Genomic DNA, 18,751 nt, shown 5'->3' with positions numbered 1-18,751 from the left:
GCCAAAATCTGAGAGGGACCCCGCGCCAGGGGTCACCCCTAGAGACGGAGCCAGGTGCTTGTCTCCTGAGCCTGTGTTTAAGTTCTCTGACATGGGGGGTGGATGAAAGCCGGTTACGCTGGGTGAAGTCTGAAATTCGTAAGGACTGCGCCCTCGGGGTGGACACTTGGGGCAGTGGCGCAGGAGTGCACAGTACCAGACCTTCCCAGAGACGAGCGCTTCCATGGGGTGGGGGTGAGGGGAAGAGACAGGAGCCCCTGTGGCCCTGCAGTCGCTGCAAGAGCTTTTATGAGGCATCATTTATAACCCAAGTGTGAACACACATCCCCGCAATAACGCGGCTAACTGCTGGAAACCTCGCGCTGAGGTCCTGGGCTGCCGTTCGGTTCTGCATGCCGGCGGGGGTGGGGGGTGGGGGCGACAGATGTCTGGCAGTTCTTCACAGACCAACTAGCCTCAACTGCCCACTGAGACGGAGAAAGCCATTTACAGAAAACACACAACCACACCCGGGAGTAGAGGGCTTCTTAACCAACCACAGCGAGCTGAACAGCAGCCCCACACGGACGTCTCACTGTAACCCTGGGAACACACAAGCGTGACTGTTTTTCCAAAAAAGTCTTTGCAGATGTAATTAGGGATCTCGAGATCATCCTGGATTTAGGGTGGGCCCTATGAAAGCCGCATGAAGACAGAGCCAGGGATTCTAGTTCTGCAAGTCACAAGCCAAGTTATATCGAGCATTCCAGGAGCCACTGGAAGCCAGAAGAGAAGCAAGGAACGTGTCCTCTCTCGGAGCCTCCAGATCCTTCCCCCTCCAACCCTGCTGACACCTTGCTATCAGTTTTCTGGCCTCCAGGGCTGTGAGCGTAAATTTGGGTCGTTGCAAGTCCCCGCGCTTGTGGCAACTTGTTATGGAGGCCCTAGCACACGAGCACACCCTTGTTCTCCAGCAAGCCCCTCAGCTGAAGTCGGGATGGGCTTGCCGGGACCTCCTGCGCTCTGACCCACTCCTCACTCTCACCTGCCCGCGGGATCCCCTATGCCCTCCTTGGTGATAAACGTGCACTGAGCAAATGAACGAATGAAAACACCGTTCTCGTTCTGACTCCAGGCTCAGGTCTTCCTAGGACAATGTTCTCATACGGTGGGGGGTCACGTCGTCAGCCTGTCACAAACTCAACAGGTACAGCCTGCATCACAGTCGAGAGACCAAGTCCATGGGGCTGTGCAGTCCAAACACCTCTGAGCAAGAATACTCCCAGGATGGGAGTAGGACACCCAGCCACCCTGCAAGCCTGTCCTCCTCTCTAAGCCCTGGGGACGATCTTTTCATTCAGAGGCCAGCTGTCAGGAGTTTCTGTAACCGGGGTTCCTCAGTTTACCCATCACTACAACTTGGGCCAGAAGCCTATCCCCTAGGCTTATGTTGGGTCATCCTGTCCCTGATGAGGACAGATCACTGGAGGCCACGCAGTGCCGTTCTCTGCCTCCTCCCCAGAGCCGGCCAGTAATGCTTCTCCTCCTGATGGTCAGCTGTCAGTTCTGCGGGTGTCCTGGAGCCAATGCAGCACCCCCGCTAAGCCGGTGCCCTTGTGGGCGCTGATTTCTGCTGTGCTGATGTTCTGCTTGGCACAAGCGATGATGTCTGGGAGCCTGATCAAAGACTTCATCTCCTCTACGGTCATGTAACAGGGCAGATCGCTATAGCGGAAGAAGCGCCCTGTCACGGTGGGCTGCCACAAGCCCACCCCAGCCCCCACCGTACCCCACCCCAGGAGCCACCCTCTTGGGGGGCACCCCCCCACTCCTCCAGGATCACAGACCCGTACGTTTTATTGAAGAGGATCAAGACTGATGCTTCCGCGAGTCCTTCTGCAGAAAGGAGACCCAGGAGTTGCACGCAGGATGCAGACAGCTGAGTGGGGTTAGCGGCGTCTACCATGAACTAGGGAAGAAGAAAATGCAGGCCAGGGACACCCCGTGAGGGAGACAGTCCTTTCCAAATCCCCTTCCTTGGGCATCATGACCTGGCTCAGAGGAGGAAAATGCCTTTTAAACAAAGGTCCTTGGAGTCTGCGAAAGTAAAGGGAAATGAGTTGCAGAAGAGTGACCTGCTGTCACTTGTTTCTACCCACAGAAAGTCTCTCTACTCACGTGACCATCAGTTCTCTCAGGAAGGGTCCTAGGATTTGGGGCACAGGCCTTGCTAGGATGGGAAAGGTATGTAGAAGTCAAGCATAAGCGTAAGAGCAGAGGCAGGGGAACAATGCAGAGGGCAAGCACGTTACTGGCAGGGAAGAAACACTGTCCGCAAGCCCCGCGGGAGCTTTCACTTCAGCTCTGGCCCAGGAGCACTACGGATCAAATTGGGTTCCCAAAAGGAAGTCCTCGACTAGCATAACTGCCCAGGAACCCAAACTCCAGCCTGTACGGAGTGAGGTCCAGCACTAGATGATGTCTAAAAAGTTCCCCGGATCATGACCTACCAAGAGAGAATGGCAATTTCCATAGTAGCTGGGCCAGATGGGGCTCATGCACCCCCCTAGCTCCCGGATGGTAATCTTGCTTGGGACCACGATGTCAGTAAGGTCGGTGCCCACCTGTGGAGAAAAACAGGAAGCATTAGGGACATAAGCTCTTTCCCACTGGGAACTCCTGGAGAGGAACGTGCACCACCTTTCACACTGATCTAAACACCAACACGGCCATTCTCAAGGGCTTAGACCCTAAAGCACAACTCTAAGGAAGGAAGGCTGAAGTGGCTTCCAGAGGTCCACGCCCTAACCCTCAGAGCCGGCTGTGGCCGCAGCTCCAACACCCATCAGTGGGATTCGCCTCGGGGCGACCAAAGAGAGCAGTGTGAAGAGTGGCGAGGGGCGGGCGGCTCGGGGCCCTGCCATGCACCCACGTCCGCCACAGCTCTGTCCCGGGAGGCAGGCCCCTTCCCGTGACATCCCGCTCACCTCGCGAGGGTTGCATTACCACACTGACCCGCCGGACTCCAGGTTCCACTTAAAACAACCCAAAGCGCTTTGCAAACCGTAAAGGGTACCCGTTTCCGCTAAACCCGCGGGAGAGGGGAGGCCTACCGTGGGCCGCGTCGGGGGAGGATCGCCCAGGTCGCCCTTCCCATCCCCGGAGCTCAGCTGTGCGGGCAGTCAAGGATCCCGAGCCGGGCAGAGAAGGCGGGCGGCGGCCGGACCCCGCCCCGGGACCCCTATCCCCGCTCCCCCGGGAGCACCCTGACCCCGGCACCAGTCCCCTGCCCCCCTCCTCCTAGCCACCCGCCCAGCGCGGAAGGATAGTCAGCAGTCTTTTCACCAACAGGGTCTTCCCGACCCCCGAAGCCCCCAGCAGGAGACACATCACGGCTCCGGACTCCACCCGGCACCCATAGCTCGGAGCAAGTCCCGCCCTCCACCCCCCTCATTGGATAGGCCTCACGTCCGAGCTGCTCATTGGTTCTCGGCTCTCACCGCCTCAAAACGTGCAGCCTGCAGCCCAATCGGCGCACAGCGTCTGGGACGAGTGAAAAAGCCCGCCTCCTCGCGGCTCGCGGCCCGGACCGGCGACGCGCGCGTGCGCGCGCCCGAGGAAAAGGCGGAAGCGGAAGTCGGGGGCGCGCCGGTTCGCCGCGGAGAGCGCAGCGGCGTCGGGTCGGGGTCCGGGGTCGCCATGGGGCGCGGCAGCGGCACCTTCGAGCGTCTCCTAGGTAACGCGGCCCCCGCCCCTCGAGGCTGGCCAGCGTCCCGGGAGCGGGGCTGGGGGGCGGCCACGGAGCGACCTGGGCCCCCAGGGTGTGGGTGGGAGCGCCAGCGGTGCGGGGACCTGGCAGCCCAGGGCGCTGGGCGCGGGCCCCTACCCAACTGGGTGAGGGTCCGCGGAGGAGGCTGGGCCTGCGCTCGCGGCGACCGTGCTCGGGGCTCTGCTTCTGGGCCAGGGGTGGGCAGGTCTTCAGGGGAATGATCGGCCCTGGAGCCACAAGCGTCTGACTGAGCGGGCCACAAGTCCTGAGTCACGAATACGGGTGACCTAGTCCAATAGACCCCCTCCCCCACAAAAACCTAGGGTGGAGGGGAACTGAGGGTGCCCCAAACCTTGGGCTCCAAAGGGTGGAACCGGTAGTGTCGTCCCCGGGACCTGCCAGGCTCTTTGAGCGCTGCTTCCCTGGGGGAGCAGGCCAGCTCCGTCTGTCCCCACGGGGCTCCGGGAAGGCCCCGGTGTTTAGGGAGGTGGCTTTTCTGTTTGTCAGAGCTGGAGAGCCAATCCTTTCTGCCCTTCCTGGAGGGCACCAGTTTTAGGAAAAGGAAAATGGATGTTTACGGGCATGGCTTCCACCTTAGTGAAACTGGGTGGGCTCTGTGTTTGGGGTGGGTGCTCCAGTGGTGGGTCTGAGCCTGCCCTGCTTTTTCCTTGAATGTGGTTTTGGAGGAGACCGCAGATGAGGCACGTTCCTTGTTCTGAGACCATGCAGGCTGAGGAGTGGTTCAGCCCTACAAAGATCAATCCAGAAGTTACTACCAGATCCTATGTGTGGACACCTTAATAGACCTCCCATGTGTCTCCAGGGAGGAGAGCCAGCAGGGCTGGGGGAGCAGAGCATGTGTGTGTGTGTGAGGCAACTGTGACGGACACAGAGTAAAGGTGTTAGTGGAGGAATACTTCCTAGAGGTCGTGCCTGGCTCCATCCCACAAAACATTTGAAGCAGAAGACTGGAGTCCAGGCTGCATCTTCTCCAGCCTTGCCCCAGCTGAGATCTCATCGGACAGGTTAAACGTGGGGAGAACCAGGGACTCAGGGATGAGGTGGCAGAGTGTAGTGTGAAACCCTGCCTGGCTTTGCCCGGTGAGCTGTGTGACTTTGGGCAGTGACCTCACTTCTCTGCTTTGTTGTCTTTGTCGGGAAAGACGATGGAAATAGGACGTTGCTCAGGAGGTTGTGTCAGAACGCGGTGATCACATAAAGTGTTTGGATCAAGTGCACGGCAGGTGTGCTGTTAGTATTTTTTAAGCAGTTTGCCTTCTTTCTGGAAAGGACAGCACTGTCATGATTGTTGGGCATCAAGAGGATTTTCATGTGGTTTTCCATTCAGTCCAAATGTTTTAAATGGGAAGGAGGTGGTCCCTTCTCTTTGTTGCTGAGCTCTGGGGCCAGCCGGGGAATCACAGAGGACAGCCCCAGTAATGGTGTGTTTTTGCTGTAGACAAAGCGACCAGCCAGCTTCTGCTGGAGACGGACTGGGAGTCCATCCTCCAGATCTGTGATCTCATCCGCCAGGGGGACACACAGTAAGTGAGGAGGATCTCTGCTCAGAAGCCGGGGGGCGGCAGCATGGCGCTCCCGGCTTCCTTGGAGCCCAGTGATGCTCCAGGATCCCGCAGCGACCAGCCCTGATGAACCACCTTAGGCCTCAGGCGGAGAATTGAGCAGTCTCCACGCTGAGGTTTTTGGGATCTGGGGACAAGGAAAGGTTTTTCCCTGTACTGGCTGGAGGTACTTAACATTTGCTTGGGAATTTTGAGGACCAGAGGGTGGCAGAGCCTTTCTTAACTTAGCTTCTAGGATGGTTTCTTTTTTGTCTTCCCTTTTACCGATATTCTCTTCTTTCAGAGCCAAATATGCCGTGAGTTCCATCAAAAAGAAAGTCAATGACAAGAATCCTCACGTGGCCTTGTATGCCCTGGAGGTAACTAGACCCCTGCACTCTGGCCACCTGAAGAGTCACTGCCCCAGTGTCCAGATGGCAGAGACAGCTTGACCCTGGGGCCTTGCCCACCTGCCTGGGGTGGGAGGGCAGAGAGGAGCAGCCCTGATGGAGGGCAGTGCCTCCGTGCCGCAGCTGAAGCTGACAGACTCAGGGCCCTGAGGTCGAGTCTGGCCTCTGTCCCTGCTGGTAAGAAGTGGAGTGAGAAGGGGCACATGTAGTATTGGTTGCCGCCTGACTCGGAGCGGCCGTGGGGGTCCTCCTGATGGGCCAGCTTGCCCGAGGGGCCTGTCCAAGGCGGGTGTCCCTCGCCCAGCCGGTGGCTCGAGGCTCCCTTCCTTGGGTCCTGCAGGTCATGGAGTCTGTGGTGAAGAACTGCGGCCAGACGGTCCACGATGAGGTGGCCAACAAGCAGACCATGGAGGAGCTGAAGGAGCTGCTGAAGGTGCGCCCTTGGCGGGAGGCAGTGAGGTCCAGACCGTGGGGAGGGCACAGTTTCCCCGAGGCCGTGCCGGTGCTCTCCTGGGGCTTTGCTGGCACCTGAGGCAGCAGCAGGGCCAGGCAGAACCGAGGACAGGAAGGGGAGTGTTGGTAGTCCCCGCAGCTCCAGAATCCCAGCTTGATGACGTCAGGGCTTCACCAGAAGCAAACCGGGATGCTGTGTCTGGGGGGACAGAGGAGACCCTGCCCTTCCTGGGGGGGTCAGGAAAGGCTTCCCCGGGGCAGGGCTCAAAGCCTCACTAGGTGGCAGAGAAGGAGGGGAAGGAGCTGTGTGTGTGGGACTGGCTGTGAGCAGGGTGTGCAGGCAGAGGCCTGGGGGAGCCCCAAAGGGCTTCTGGGTGGGTCCCAAATGCAGAGCCAGGATTCTAAGCAGGGAGGTGTGTGAGTCCAGTGTATTTATGGAGGGAGGTCGGGGGCACGGCACATCAGGGACACCTTGGGGAGTGGGTCTCACATCCTCCATTTGTAGAGGAGGGACAGTCCTCCAGAGCCCTGAGAGAGAATGCTGCACAGGCCACCGACCATGGACCCCCAGGCTTGCGCTGCCCACCTGCCGGGATTGTGATGTGGGTGGTGACACTGGCAGATTGTGTGACACAGAGTGGGTGGTACAGCGGTGCCCCTGTCCCACAGGGGTGAGGCGACCAGTCCGGTGGCCAGGTGCATAGCCCCGGACTCTGTCTCTGCTGCTGTTGGTGGGTGGAGCCGCAGGTTCCAGACCCGTGCGGATGGCCATGAGCTCACGTGGCTGACAGCCCATCTGGACCTGAGCTGGGCCCTGCCCGGTGACCCAGCCAGTGCTTACTGTGGCCAGGCTGAAAGAGCAGAAGGGTCACGCCCTGTGCTTCTTGTGTCCCATGATAGTGTCCTGTTTGTGCTGTATGTGGTCTAAGCCAGTTAGTCCCCCCTTGGAGAGGGAGGCTTACAATAGGGCAGAGGGGTCCAACGAGCGGACACAGATTATGGGAAAGAACCGAAGCCTAGTGGGTGAGTCTGGTTGGCATCTCCGTGGAGCAGCTTTCTCATCCTTCCATCTTCCTGAGCATCCCCGGAGAGCTCTAGGAATGTGACTGATGGTGCTCGAAGCTGGCGGAAGTGGTGGCTGTGCACGTGGGGCAGCTCCTGGAGCGGCTGCCCCTGCTCCCCGCCCCCCTGGGCTGGCCATGATCTGAGGAGAGGCGGCCAGCTACACATGTGCTCCCTCATCACGGGTCTGGTGGGCACTGCCTGTTAGAGTTTGGCATTTGCCAGAGCCACACCGGCTTACAGACTCAGGGGCCCCTGACACTAGCCAAGCTCCTGGGGCAGGGGAGGAAGAAGCAGGTGGTTACAGGGCAGTGGGCCTGGAGAACCAGGCTTTGGGGATTCCGCAGCTTTTCCCAGGGCATTAAAGAAAAGTCAGGCCCCGAGTGGGCACACTGCTGTGATGAGTTTGTCCTCAGGGACCAGGCTTCATGGAGGCGGGCTGGGCCTGGCGAGTAGGTCCGTGCGTGGCCCCAGTGCCCCACAAAGGGGGGGCCCTCCCCGCCTCTGCCAGCCTCACGTGCTCAGAGTGGTGAAGTCTTCCTGCTCCTTCCTCGTGCTGAGACCTCTCTGGCGTTCGTGTCTCCCGTGGCCCTCCTCATTCTCTTCCTTCCTCGTCCTTCCTGTGCAGAGGCAGGTGGAAGGAAGCGTCCGGAACAAGATTCTGCATCTGATCCAGGCCTGGGCACACGCCTTCCGCAACGAGCCCAAGTACAAAGTGGTCCAGGACACGTACCAGATTATGAAGGTGGAAGGTGCGTTGGGCTGTGCGCCAGGCAGAGCCTAGAGCAGCTGTGTGTGCTCTCTGTGCGGGGCAGGGGGACAGCGCCTTACGGCAGGACTGGCAGCGGTGGGAGCATAGAGTGGGTGTCCTCATGGGGCAGCCTGCTCTGGGCCCTGGAGCCCCTGCCTTTCCCGACCTCATGTGCAGTTAGGGCTGAAAACACACAAGTGAAAAGATTTAGTAGAGGAACTACTTCCTGAGCGTTGAATCCTAGGAAGGAAGGAGAGCTGGGGGCTGTGACCTCTTGGGGGCTGATTGAACATGAAGGGTGGGAGAAGGCCTGGAGGGCAGGCAGTTCGTGTGCCAGACCTGAACGCGTGAGCGAGCCAGCACCGCGTGGACTGTCGTCCGAGGCCCTGGGGCCATCGCAGACCCGGGACGAGGCACAGGAGGTGCCAGCCTGCAGGAGCGGCTTGGGCAGAAGCTGGGGTGCCCTGAGAATGGCGGGAAGTCCTGGGAGGGCTGCAACGGGGCTGTGACAGCCAGCGGACCTTTTCAAGGCCACCTCTGCATTCCTCTCAGCTGCTGCAGCGGCCACACGGATCTGCTGGGGCTTGGGGAGGAGGGCAGCGGATTCAGACTGTAGTGCTCACACTGGGCAGTGGCGGGGGGGGAGTCGGTGCTGGGGTGGCCTCCACCTGTGCCGAGGCCCTGAAATGAGGCTGGGAGCAGGGGTGGCGTCTGGTGGCTACAGGTGGCTCGGACCCCATGGAGACTGTGATGAGGGTTTTGTCCATGTCAGTGAGCTGGCCTCAGGCCCTCAATCCTGGACCTTGGACGTGGGATGGTGGGTATATGCTCACATTCACTTTCCTGGGGAGACAACCCAAAGCTTTATGGAACCTTCAAGGGTCTGTGCCTCCAAAAAGCTTGGGAATCTGTTTTAAGAGTCCTGAGAGGTACAGTTGGCTGGAGTGTGGGGCCAAGAGCCGGACAGACTTGTCCAGGGAAGATCTGTGAGGCTTCAATGTGGGGTGAGTGAGGCCAGGCCCCATGCCCTAGGACGGGGCGGCCCACTCATGCACCCGGGCGCCCTTGCCTGCTGCTGGGTCATTGCACTTGCTTCCCCAGGGGCCCTGGGCCTCCTTTTGTAGGTCTGCTTGGGGAGGTGGCTGCCCAGAGCTGGGACATGGCTCCTAAAGGTCTCAGGGCAGACCGGGCGAGGACAGTTGAGGCTGTCAGGGCCTTGCATGCCAGCGTGGCACTGGCAGTGATTGTGGTCTCCTTTTTCCAGGACACGTCTTCCCAGAGTTCAAGGAGAGCGATGCCATGTTTGCTGCAGAGAGAGTGAGTTCACAGGGTGCTGGGGATCTAGGAGCTAGGCTGCTTTTTTTTTTTTTTTTTTTTTTTTTTTTAATGTTTAAGTAATCTGTACACCCAACATGGGGCTCAAACTCAAGACCCCAAGATCAAGAGCCACATGCTCTTCCAACTGAGCCAGCCGGGCGCCCCGGGAGTTAGGATGCCTTGAGGAAGCAGAAGGGAGGTCCTGGGGTCCCTGCTGGTGGGGAACATCAGTGGGTCAGCTGCCGTTTTGTCTCTGAAACAACACGTGTGGGACAGGCAGCCGGGCCTGTGCCGGCTCGGTTTGGAACGCAGCTCAAGGTGCTTTTGCGCTGTGGCTGACGGGCTCGCACAGTTAAGACAAATACTGACCCGGAGCTGTGGGGAGTCTCGCGGTCATACCTTTAGAAAGGAGAGTCCGTTTGGAGTAGGTTCCTTTCTTACATCTGCAGACCGGGCCCTCGGCCCCTGAGCCCACACTGGGGCCGCATCCCATTTGTGGGAAGCAGGGCCGTGGCTGGGAAGGTGGGGCGGCGCGACCCTGACTCTGCCTGCCCCCCAGGCCCCCGACTGGGTGGATGCTGAAGAGTGCCACCGCTGCAGGGTGCAGTTCGGGGTGGTGACCCGCAAGGTGAGTGTGCCCACCCCAGGGCCGACCCCACACCCCCTACTGTCCCCGTGAGGCCACTGAAGCCACTCCGCGTCCTTTTCCTCTTGGCTGTGGGCTCGTGGTACATGGAGCAAATCCAGCTCCTAGCTACATGGTGAGCGGGGTCACCAAGGGGTCCCGAGTCCGATGGTCTGTGCTGTCCGATGAAGCTCGGGCATGCTGCGTTCCCCAGGGACAGGAACGCGGCAAGCTTGGGGCTGCGGGAGGCTCAGGCGTGTCTTGCCTGGGCCTGCGGCCCTGTCGCTGCCCTTCGCGGCTAACAGCCTGTGTGCTGCGGCCCTCGAGCCACTGCTTCTCTTCCTCTTGAAGCACAGACCGCGACGGTGAAGGCTGAGGCCAGGGCGTCTGAGCAGACTCCCTGGGCCCACCATCAGCAGGACCTCTTATCTCCCAGCACAACTCACACAGGATTTGCATGCACTGTTCTTTTTAGTTTGACTTTTCCCTCAAACAGTGGCTGCAGTTGAGAGCCTGGAAACGTGCCATTTCCCTAGGGTCCTTGTGGCCTCCCAGACCTGCCTTCTGCCCACCCTGGGAGGCCCAGCCTTGCGCCCTTTGCAGCAGGCGGTAGTGGGAAGGGTGGGCGCAAGGGGTCAGCAGCCCAGCACCGCGCCGCACGCTGACCCTCTCTGTGTCACAGCACCACTGCCGGGCGTGTGGCCAGATTTTCTGCGGCAAGTGCTCCTCCAAGTACTCCACCATCCCCAAGTTCGGCATCGAGAAGGAGGTGCGCGTGTGCGAGCCCTGCTACGAGCAGCTGAACAAGTGAGTTCCCTGCTGGGGGCCCGGGGGCCCGGCTATGCTCCCTGAAGCCGGGCTTCTGTCTCCTGGCCGTCCGGGTGCAGGGCTGGGGCCTGCCAGCTGGTTGCTTGGGTTTGGTTTATTGGTTTGTCTGCTTTTTAACATTTTAGCTTGGAAAAAAAACTTTGGGAAAAGATGCAGGAGTGGGAAGCAGACCCTGTGGGGTGCGGCCTCCTCCTGAGTCTTTTGGTGTGGACGCAGCCGTGTGGGCTTAATTGCATGGTCTCCCTTCCCCCTCTGCATGGGTGTTCCCACGTATCGTGTTCATTCTGACTTTCTGAGAGTGAGCTGCGGGTACCCCATCCCCATACCCCAAAGCTCCCACGTGCACTTCCCAAGAAGTGCCATAGCACAGCCACCAGCCCAGGACACATGGTGCCAGCCTGGCGCTGACGGCTGCTGTGTGTCCCTGTCTGGTTCCAGCAAGTGCCAGTCATGTCCTGCAGTGGGTTTGTCCCTGTCAGGCCTGCCTAGGCCCCTAGGACATGGCAGGTGGCTGTCACACCTCTTCAGCTCCCGTGACCCAGATCTGCAGGCCGCCTCTTTGTCCTGACGTGTGCATTTCTGAAGGGCCTGGGCTGGTGTGGTGCTTCCCTTGGTTTGGGTTTGAGGTCTTGTGGTTAGAGTCAGGTTGTGTGCTCCCTGCGTGATCCCAGGATGAGGCTGTCCCTCTCCATGCCGCCACTCTGGGGGCCCGTGCTGTCCGTCTGTCCGTCTCCCAGCGTCAGTGATGGGAGCTCATCCTTTGGTTAGGTGATGTCTGTGGGCCGCTCCCTTGGAAAGTTCTTTTCCCATGTTTGAACCTCATTTCTAGAAGAGGGGGCTGGGGCTTAGGCCCAGGTGACCTGCCTGGGGTTCCGCGTCCCGAAGCCAACAGACCTGGTTTGAGCGACCAGTTTTTCTCCAGAGCGTGGCCTGTGGCACTACTGGCGTCCTTCCGTGGGGATGCTGGGGGCCGGGGGATGGTGCTCAGTCACCCAGTGCCCTCTCGCTTCCAGGAAAGCAGAAGGAAAGGCCTCATCGACAACGGAGCTGCCCCCGGAGTACCTGACCAGCCCCCTGTCCCAGCAATCCCAGGTACTGGCCCCGGGTCCTTGGGGGTGCCTCGCCCACCACCTCGCCCTGGGCCCTGCTCACCGGCCCGTCTGCCCCTAGCTGCCCCCCAAGCGAGATGAGACGGCCCTGCAGGAGGAGGAGGAGCTGCAGCTGGCCCTGGCTCTGTCACAGTCGGAGGCTGAGGAGAAGGAGAGGATGGTGAGCCGGAGGGGGGCTCGCCTGGTGGTGGGGGGTGTCCCTAGATGTTTGGGGAGGGCAGATGAGTGTGGCGGGTCGGCCCACCTGCGCCAGGACTCTTCCTGCGTCTCCCGCAGAGACAGAAGTCAGCTTATGCCGCTGCCACGTACACCAAGGCAGAGCCCGCGCCCGTGGCCTCGTCGGCGCCCCCTGCCGGCAGCCTGTACTCTTCGCCCGTGGTGAGCGCACTCCCAGGTTGGGCCACACTCCTGTGGGAGGGGGTGGGAGGGCTGCCCCAGAAAGAATGGTGCCTGATCAGGCCAGTGAAGGTCAGGGTCCAGCCGGGCCCTCCTCAGCCATCTGCTCCTGGTCAGGGGTCCCCTGCAGGGGAGGAGCACCCTGGAAAGGCTGGAGACCTCTCAGAGTGAGAGGAGGTGGGCAAGCCCTGAGGTCAAAGGTGGCCTACCTTTTTCTAGCCTCGGCCCCCTCTGTAAATAGGGGGTGGGTGGCAGGTGGAACAGAAGGTTTAGGAAGTCATGGCAAGCTCTGTGGGGCTCTGGAGGGGGCCAGGTGGCCGAGGGCCTAAGAACAGCCCTGCCGTCCACTGTCAGGACTGGCGTTGTTGTTGCAAGGAAAGCTGGCAGGATACTGCCCTGTGCCTTGTTCACAATCGCAGAGCCCCGGGGGGCCCCCGGACAGACTGGCCAGTGCCCGGGGTCCACTGTCACTGTGGTGGCGTCCCAGCCTCCCAGGCGACGGCCTAGGAGTTGTTGGGCACATGTTTGAGCCCGTGGGTCACTGCTGCTCTGGCCTGTGTCTCCCCAGACCTCGTCGGCGCCGCTGGCTGAGGACATGGACCCCGAGGTGAGGGCGCCCCCACATGCAGTGCTTTCCGCTGCTGCTCCCTGGGCCTTGGGAGTAACGCTTGTTGTGTGCATAGCTTGCCCGGTACCTCAACCGGAACTACTGGGAGAGGAAGCAGGAGGAGGCCCGCAGGAGCCCTACGCCATCTGCACCTGCGCCTTTGACGGAGCCCGCCGCCCCGCCTGTGGAGGGGCACGCCGCCCCCGCCAACGCGCCGGAGGTGGGCTGCTCTCAGCACTCCCGGCCCCCCGTCCTTTTGGGGCGAGGGGCCCTGAGACAGGCTGGACAACTCCTTCACCTCCTCTGGCCTCTTGCAGACCCCCCTCACGGAGACAGACTCTCAGCCCATAGCTCCTTCCAGCGGCCCCTTTGGTGAGGTAAGCTGTGGCTCCATCACAGGCCCCGCACGGGCACCTCTCCTGACAGGGCTGAGCCCTGCCCGCAGTGACCTCCCAGGGGCAAGCCATTCCAGCCCACCACTCTCGAGGAACCTCTCTGGGCTGGCTGTGGTCCAGAACCTGGTCACTTGCTGCCTAGAATGGATCAGAATATTCTAGGGCAGCTTAGAACCACCCGGATGAGTTCACGTCCTATCTGGGGCTTTTTGGCTCTGTTGGTCATTGGACTAAGAGACCGGGGCCTCTTCGAGGGAGGCAGGCCCTCTACAGGGTAGGGACAGAGGGGCTGCGAGCCAGGCTGCCCAAGCCGCAGCCAGCTCCATCCGGGCCAGCACCACAGCCAAGTGCAAGAGTTGAGCCCCCTTGAGCCTCCGTGTTTACATTTGTCAAGGGGGTGCTCAGGTGCCCCCTCATAGCACCGCTGAGAGAATGAGTCCTGCGCGGCAGGCTCCAAGCTCAGCGCCCAAAGGGGCGGGGCTGCCCTGCCTTGGGGGCTGCTCCACAGGAGGCCACGTGCACCCCCAGCAGCAGTACCAGAACGGGGAGTCGGAGGAGAGCCACGCGCAGTTTCTGAAGGCCCTGCAGAACGCCGTCACCACCTTCGTCAACCGCATGAAGAGCAACCACGTGCGGGGCCGCAGCATCACCAACGACTCGGCCGTGCTGTCCCTCTTCCAGTCCATCAACAGCATGCACCCCCAGCTGCTGGAGCTGCTCAACCGGCTGGACGAGCGCAGGCGTAGGTGCCGCGGCGCGCGGGGGACCCTGTCGAGGCCTCGCAGTGCCCCCCGGCGCGGTGTTGTGTGAGCACGTGTGCTGGCCGCTTGCTGTGGGCGCGGGGAAGGTTCTCGGGTGGGCAGCAGCTCCTCCAGAGTCCATCTCTGGGCTGTGGGCAACTTGGGAGGTGGTCCTAGCGAGGGGAAATGTCCCACTGAGCGTAGAATCATCAGCTCTAGGAAGAATCCCACCCCGGCCCTGACCCTGGGAGCCCACGTGCCAGCCCTGCAGACGAGCGCTTGGCTGGGTGAGGGCAGGGCTGGCGGCCACAGCCCGGACCTGGGCAGCCATCGCTTCCCTCCCATGCCACACCCTCGTGGCGCTGCCCTCTCCCCACAGTATACTACGAGGGGCTGCAGGACAAGCTGGCGCAGATCCGCGATGCGCGGGGGGCCCTCAGCGCCCTGCGGGAGGAGCACCGGGAGAAGCTCCGCCGGGCGGCTGAGGAGGCCGAGCGCCAGCGCCAGATCCAGCTGGCCCAGAAGCTGGAGATCATGCGGCAGAAGAAGCAGGTGTGGTGGCCGGCCCCGGCTTGGGGGTGCCGAGGTCGTGGACAGCCCTGATGGCTGCCTTGTGGCCCACAGGAGTACCTGGAGGTGCAGCGGCAGCTGGCCATCCAGCGCCTGCAGGAGCAGGAGAAGGAGCGGCAGCTGCGCCTGGAGCAGCAGAAGCAGACCGTCCAGATGCGCGCCCAGATGCCCGCCTTCTCCCTGCCCTACGCCCAGGCACGCACCCAGCCCCGGGCCGCCCCTGGCTGCGGGCTCCGGAGCCGAGGACTGCCCTGACCGCCGTCTCTCTCTGTCCCCAGCTGCAGGCCATGCCCGCGGCCGCGGGCGTGTTGTACCAGCCCTCTGGCCCAACAAGCTTCCCGGGCACCTTCAGCCCCGCGGGCTCCGTGGAGGGCTCCCCTATGCACACGGTGTACATGAGCCAGCCGGCCCCCGCCGCCAGCAGCCCCTACCCCAGCATGCCTGGGGCCGGAGCAGGTAATGGGGCGGGCGCGGGTGCCCGCCAGCCAAGATGAGCCCCAGACCGCTACTTTTTCCTTCTTTTGTTTCTGTTTTGCTATAATTTCAGATTTACAGAAAAGTTAAATAGTACAAAGGGTTTTCCAGATTTTCTAAACGTTATCATTTTCATTACATTTGCTCTCTCCTTTCATAGGTTCACGTGTGCGCACATATACGTGAACTTTTTTTCCTGAACCTTTTTAGAGCGGGTGGTGGGGGCAATGCCCTTTGCTCCTAGCGCGGTCAGCATGTATTTCCTAAACACAGGACACCTCCTCATGGCCTGGGCACAGATGCAGGTCAGGAGCCACAGAGGCCGTGGTGTGACCTCATCCACCGCCGAGTTCAGCTGTCCCACACCGTCCCAGTAATACCCCTTGTGCTGACAGGAAACCCCCTGGCTGTTGTCTTTAACTGTTCGGCTGCTTTTCATCTTTGATCTAGAATGTTCTTAGTCCGCTTTTGTGTTCATGACACTGACTCCCCGAAGAGCACTGGCCTGCTGTCTTGCAGACCACCCCTCTGTGGGTTGTGTCTGGTCTCCATGGCTGTGTTTCGGCCAGGCGTCCTGGGCGCTGGAGTGTCCAGCCGGAAGGCACAGCCAGCCACTGGCCGCGAGGTGTGCGGGCAGCCTGTCAAGGTTCCTTAACAGCCCCAGGAAGGGGCTGGCTGGCCTGTGGAAATCAACTCTTCGGTGGGGACGAGACTTGCACACATCCTTGTCCTTCCTAAGTTGTCACCCAGTAGCTTTGGTGTCTCCTGCTCCGTCACGTCTGAGGCTATCACAGTGTTTGTCAACCAGTGACTTACTCACCGCATTCCTCTCCTGTTGGTCAGTTGTCTTCCACCATAAGGAGGCACTTTTCCTTCTCTTTACTCTTTCATCATTCACATCCGCGTGGACTCATTTTATGCAAATTTCACAGTTGGTTTCGCTGCTCAGATGGTCCCGGGTGTGGCCGGCTCCTGGACCATCCACTCACATTCCGTGCTCACATGTGTTCAGCCCTGGAGGCGGCCCCTGTCCAGGGAGCCCCTGGTCCTGATAGTGGGGGCTGTTCAGCGCCTGGGGCCTGGGCGTGCTCACACATGGGCATGCACGCCCAAGGCTCGTCTGCAAACGGCGCACCCGGGTTCAGTGCTGCAGCACGGGGCTTCCTCCCCTGTCCGCGCCTGTAGCTCCCGCCTCTCATCCTCCCATTGGCTGCTCTGCTCGTTCTTGGAGTACACAGAAAGTGGTTTCGGGAATGCTAGCTCGAGCCACTGGGGAGAGGCCCTCCTGACCGGGCTCACTAGGTCTGTAGTTGTCGGTCTTTAGGCCCTGAGTTTCAGAAGGTGCGAGAGCTGGTCACCGCCCCCCCCACCCCGTGCTGTCCTGTTAATGCCCTGTCAACACAGTTTAGTTTGTTTCTTCTGATTGCACGCAGCGTTAGAGCTCCTCTCCCGTCCTCGTTGATTTTAACTTCTGCGAGAACGTAAAGAGTGAACTTGGTTGCAGAAGTCGTGCTGCAGGGCAGTAAGCTTGCTCCTCTCCCTCCGCAGATCCCGGCATGGTGAGCGCTTACATGTACCCAGCAGGGGCCACCGGTGCACAGGCGGCCCCCCAGGGCCCCACCGGGCCCACTGCCAGTCCAGCCTACTCATCCTACCAGCCTACTCCAACGCAGGGCTATCAGGTAGGCAGGCAGGGCCACTCCCTTCCCGGGCAAGGGCCCGCAGCCCTTCTCCCATCATACCCTTCCCTCTGCAGAACGTGGCCTCCCAGGCCCCACAGAGCCTCCCGGCCATGTCCCAGCCTCCACAGTCCGGCGCCATGGGCTACATGGGGAGTCAGTCGGTGTCCATGGGTTACCAGCCTTACAGCATGCAGGTGAGAGACTGCAGGGGGGTGTCCACATGGAAAAGAAGCTGGGGGAGCGCTGGGTAGGCCCCCTGTCCTGTCCACCACCCCCTTCCCCACCGTTACGCTCTCCTCGCTGGCGGGCGTTTGATTTTCCGAGTCAGAAGCACCCCCCCCCCCCGCCCCGTATTGGCATACAGGGTTCCTTCATGTGGGGTTTGCTTCATTTTCAGAGTCTCATGAGCACCCTCCCCAGCCAGGACGCACCGCTGCCGCCCCCGCAGCAGCCCTACATTGCAGGGCAGCAGCCCGTGTACCAGCAGGTGAGCCCCGCCCAAGGCTGCCAGCCAGCTCGGCTCACGGACGGTGGTGGGGCTGTCCTGGGAGGGGGCGACAGTGCGGGTCAGGACTGCTTCCCAGCAGACAGTGAGGGCAGAACAAGGCCGCACGCAGCAACGCATGCAGGTGCCCACACCGCGCACGTACTCAACCCCGTGGATGCTGGTCGGGAACTCCTGACAGGGAACCCACCACAAGCTGGGAGGAGGGAGGCCTGGAGCGGACTAGGCCTTGCCGGGACCGAACACTGGGGCTGAGACCAGGGTGGAGTGTTCTAGAAAGAAGCCATTACGGGGGAAGGCCGGGGTCTGGGGTGGGAGGACTGATGGTTCCTGCGCCTTCCCCCCAGATGGCGCCCTCCGGGGGACCCCCTCAACAGCCGCCCCCCGTAGCCCAGCCACCGCCTGCACAGGGCCCTCCGGCACAGGGCAGCGAAGCCCAGCTCATCTCGTTTGACTGATCCCGCTGGGAGCGCGCCATCCAGAACAACACTACGGTTCTCTGAACCACCGTCTCCGTTTCTAACTAGCGTCATCCTCCTGCCTCGCTCTCCTCTTACTGCCATGTAGTGTCCCTGCTGCGTGCAGGGGGTGGCCCTTCACCCTGGTCCCCGCCCTCTTCCTGCCCTCTCCGGCTGACTCCTCATGCCCCTGGGGCCCCATCCTCCTCCCCATCTCCCTAAGTTGGTCTCAGACTTCTTTCCCCAGGGCCGGGCCTCAGAGGGTGGGAGGGAAGGACCTTCTCCGAGAGGGAGCCTTCAGCCCAGTGTGTCAGGTCCCATAAGGGCTGGCTGGAGTGGGGTCCCTCGAAGTGCAGCCCGGGCCCTCCCACCTGCACCCAGGAGACTGCGCAGCCTGTGGTCTGACTAGTGTGCGTGCTTCCGAGCCCTCTGGTGTGGCCTCCTGCAGTCAGCAGGCACTCACAGGAGGGTGGGGGCTTGTCTCCAGCTTCTCTGCTTCTGAGCTGCCATCTCATCCAGTGCCCTGAGTAGACGGAATGGAACACTGATAATAAAACGTCTTTCAACAAGTGTCGGACTGTCTGTTCAGAGGGAAGGTTGTGGGCAGGAAGTCCAGCTCTGGACAGGGGTGAGCAGGCACGTGCCTGTGGGCCAGCCTGGTTCCATAGCCATCTCCAGGGGTGGGCGCTGCTCTGTCAGCAGCTGCAGATCTTCCCTGACACCGCACCACGGAGCCGTGCCCTTGGAGAATCCAGCAGCAGTCCTCCCCACCCGGCCTGCTCTGCCCTGACTTCCCCCAGACTTGCAGAGCCCGAGGATGGAATGTGATTCTGCACCACTCAGAGTCGTCGTGTGGAAAAAAATACTTCAAGATAGTACGGACTCACACCCCCTCGTCTCCGGAGTTCAGAACGTTTCACATGCCTAAATACCTCTTAGGTGACCCCAGCATTAGCTCTTCAATGAAGAAACGGACTGGTTTGATAAACAGGGGCTGTCTGAGCTCAGGCCAAAGGCAGGGCCAGGACAGCAGGAGGTTGCTGGGCAGAGGACAGCTCC

General features: G+C 61.0%; 2 protein-coding genes across 4 annotated transcripts; one reads left to right on the top strand and one right to left on the bottom strand.

Annotated features, from left to right (window-relative positions):
• Positions 1–508: 508 nt before the first annotated feature.
• ARL16 (ADP ribosylation factor like GTPase 16) lies at positions 509–3,402 on the bottom strand. 2 transcript variants are annotated; one of them, XM_026483895.4, is made up of 5 exons: positions 3,309–3,397; positions 3,093–3,151; positions 2,490–2,603; positions 1,833–1,948; positions 509–1,704 (listed from the first exon to the last, which is right to left on the bottom strand). In XM_026483895.4, the coding sequence occupies exons 1-5, from the start codon at positions 3,367–3,369 to the stop codon at positions 1,533–1,535; spliced, it is 522 nt and encodes a 173-aa protein (XP_026339680.1). In that variant the 5' UTR covers positions 3,370–3,397; the 3' UTR covers positions 509–1,532. The 2 variants fall into 2 exon arrangements, with proteins under 2 accessions (XP_026339680.1, XP_057174087.1); XM_057318104.1 differs by lacking the exon at positions 3,093–3,151 and having other exon boundaries at positions 3,325–3,402.
• Positions 3,403–3,579: 177 nt separating this feature from the next.
• HGS (hepatocyte growth factor-regulated tyrosine kinase substrate) lies at positions 3,580–18,261 on the top strand. Of its 2 annotated transcripts, none has more exons than XM_026483890.4 (22): positions 3,580–3,715; positions 5,208–5,292; positions 5,615–5,690; positions 6,061–6,153; positions 7,864–7,987; positions 9,251–9,303; positions 9,863–9,931; positions 10,611–10,735; positions 11,770–11,848; positions 11,927–12,025; positions 12,142–12,243; positions 12,830–12,868; positions 12,945–13,088; positions 13,186–13,245; positions 13,795–14,005; positions 14,383–14,555; positions 14,628–14,768; positions 14,852–15,029; positions 16,596–16,729; positions 16,804–16,923; positions 17,127–17,216; positions 17,582–18,261. In XM_026483890.4, the coding sequence occupies exons 1-22, from the start codon at positions 3,679–3,681 to the stop codon at positions 17,690–17,692; spliced, it is 2,343 nt and encodes a 780-aa protein (XP_026339675.2). In that variant the 5' UTR covers positions 3,580–3,678; the 3' UTR covers positions 17,693–18,261. The 2 variants fall into 2 exon arrangements, with proteins under 2 accessions (XP_026339675.2, XP_026339674.2); XM_026483889.4 differs by having other exon boundaries at positions 3,601–3,715; positions 13,792–14,005.
• Positions 18,262–18,751: the final 490 nt, after the last annotated feature.

The sequence above is a fragment of the Ursus arctos genome, unplaced genomic scaffold, assembly GCF_023065955.2.
Source record: "Ursus arctos isolate Adak ecotype North America unplaced genomic scaffold, UrsArc2.0 scaffold_24, whole genome shotgun sequence".
Classification (NCBI taxonomy): domain Eukaryota; kingdom Metazoa; phylum Chordata; class Mammalia; order Carnivora; family Ursidae; genus Ursus; species Ursus arctos.
This window is presented reverse-complemented; position numbering and strand designations above follow the sequence as displayed.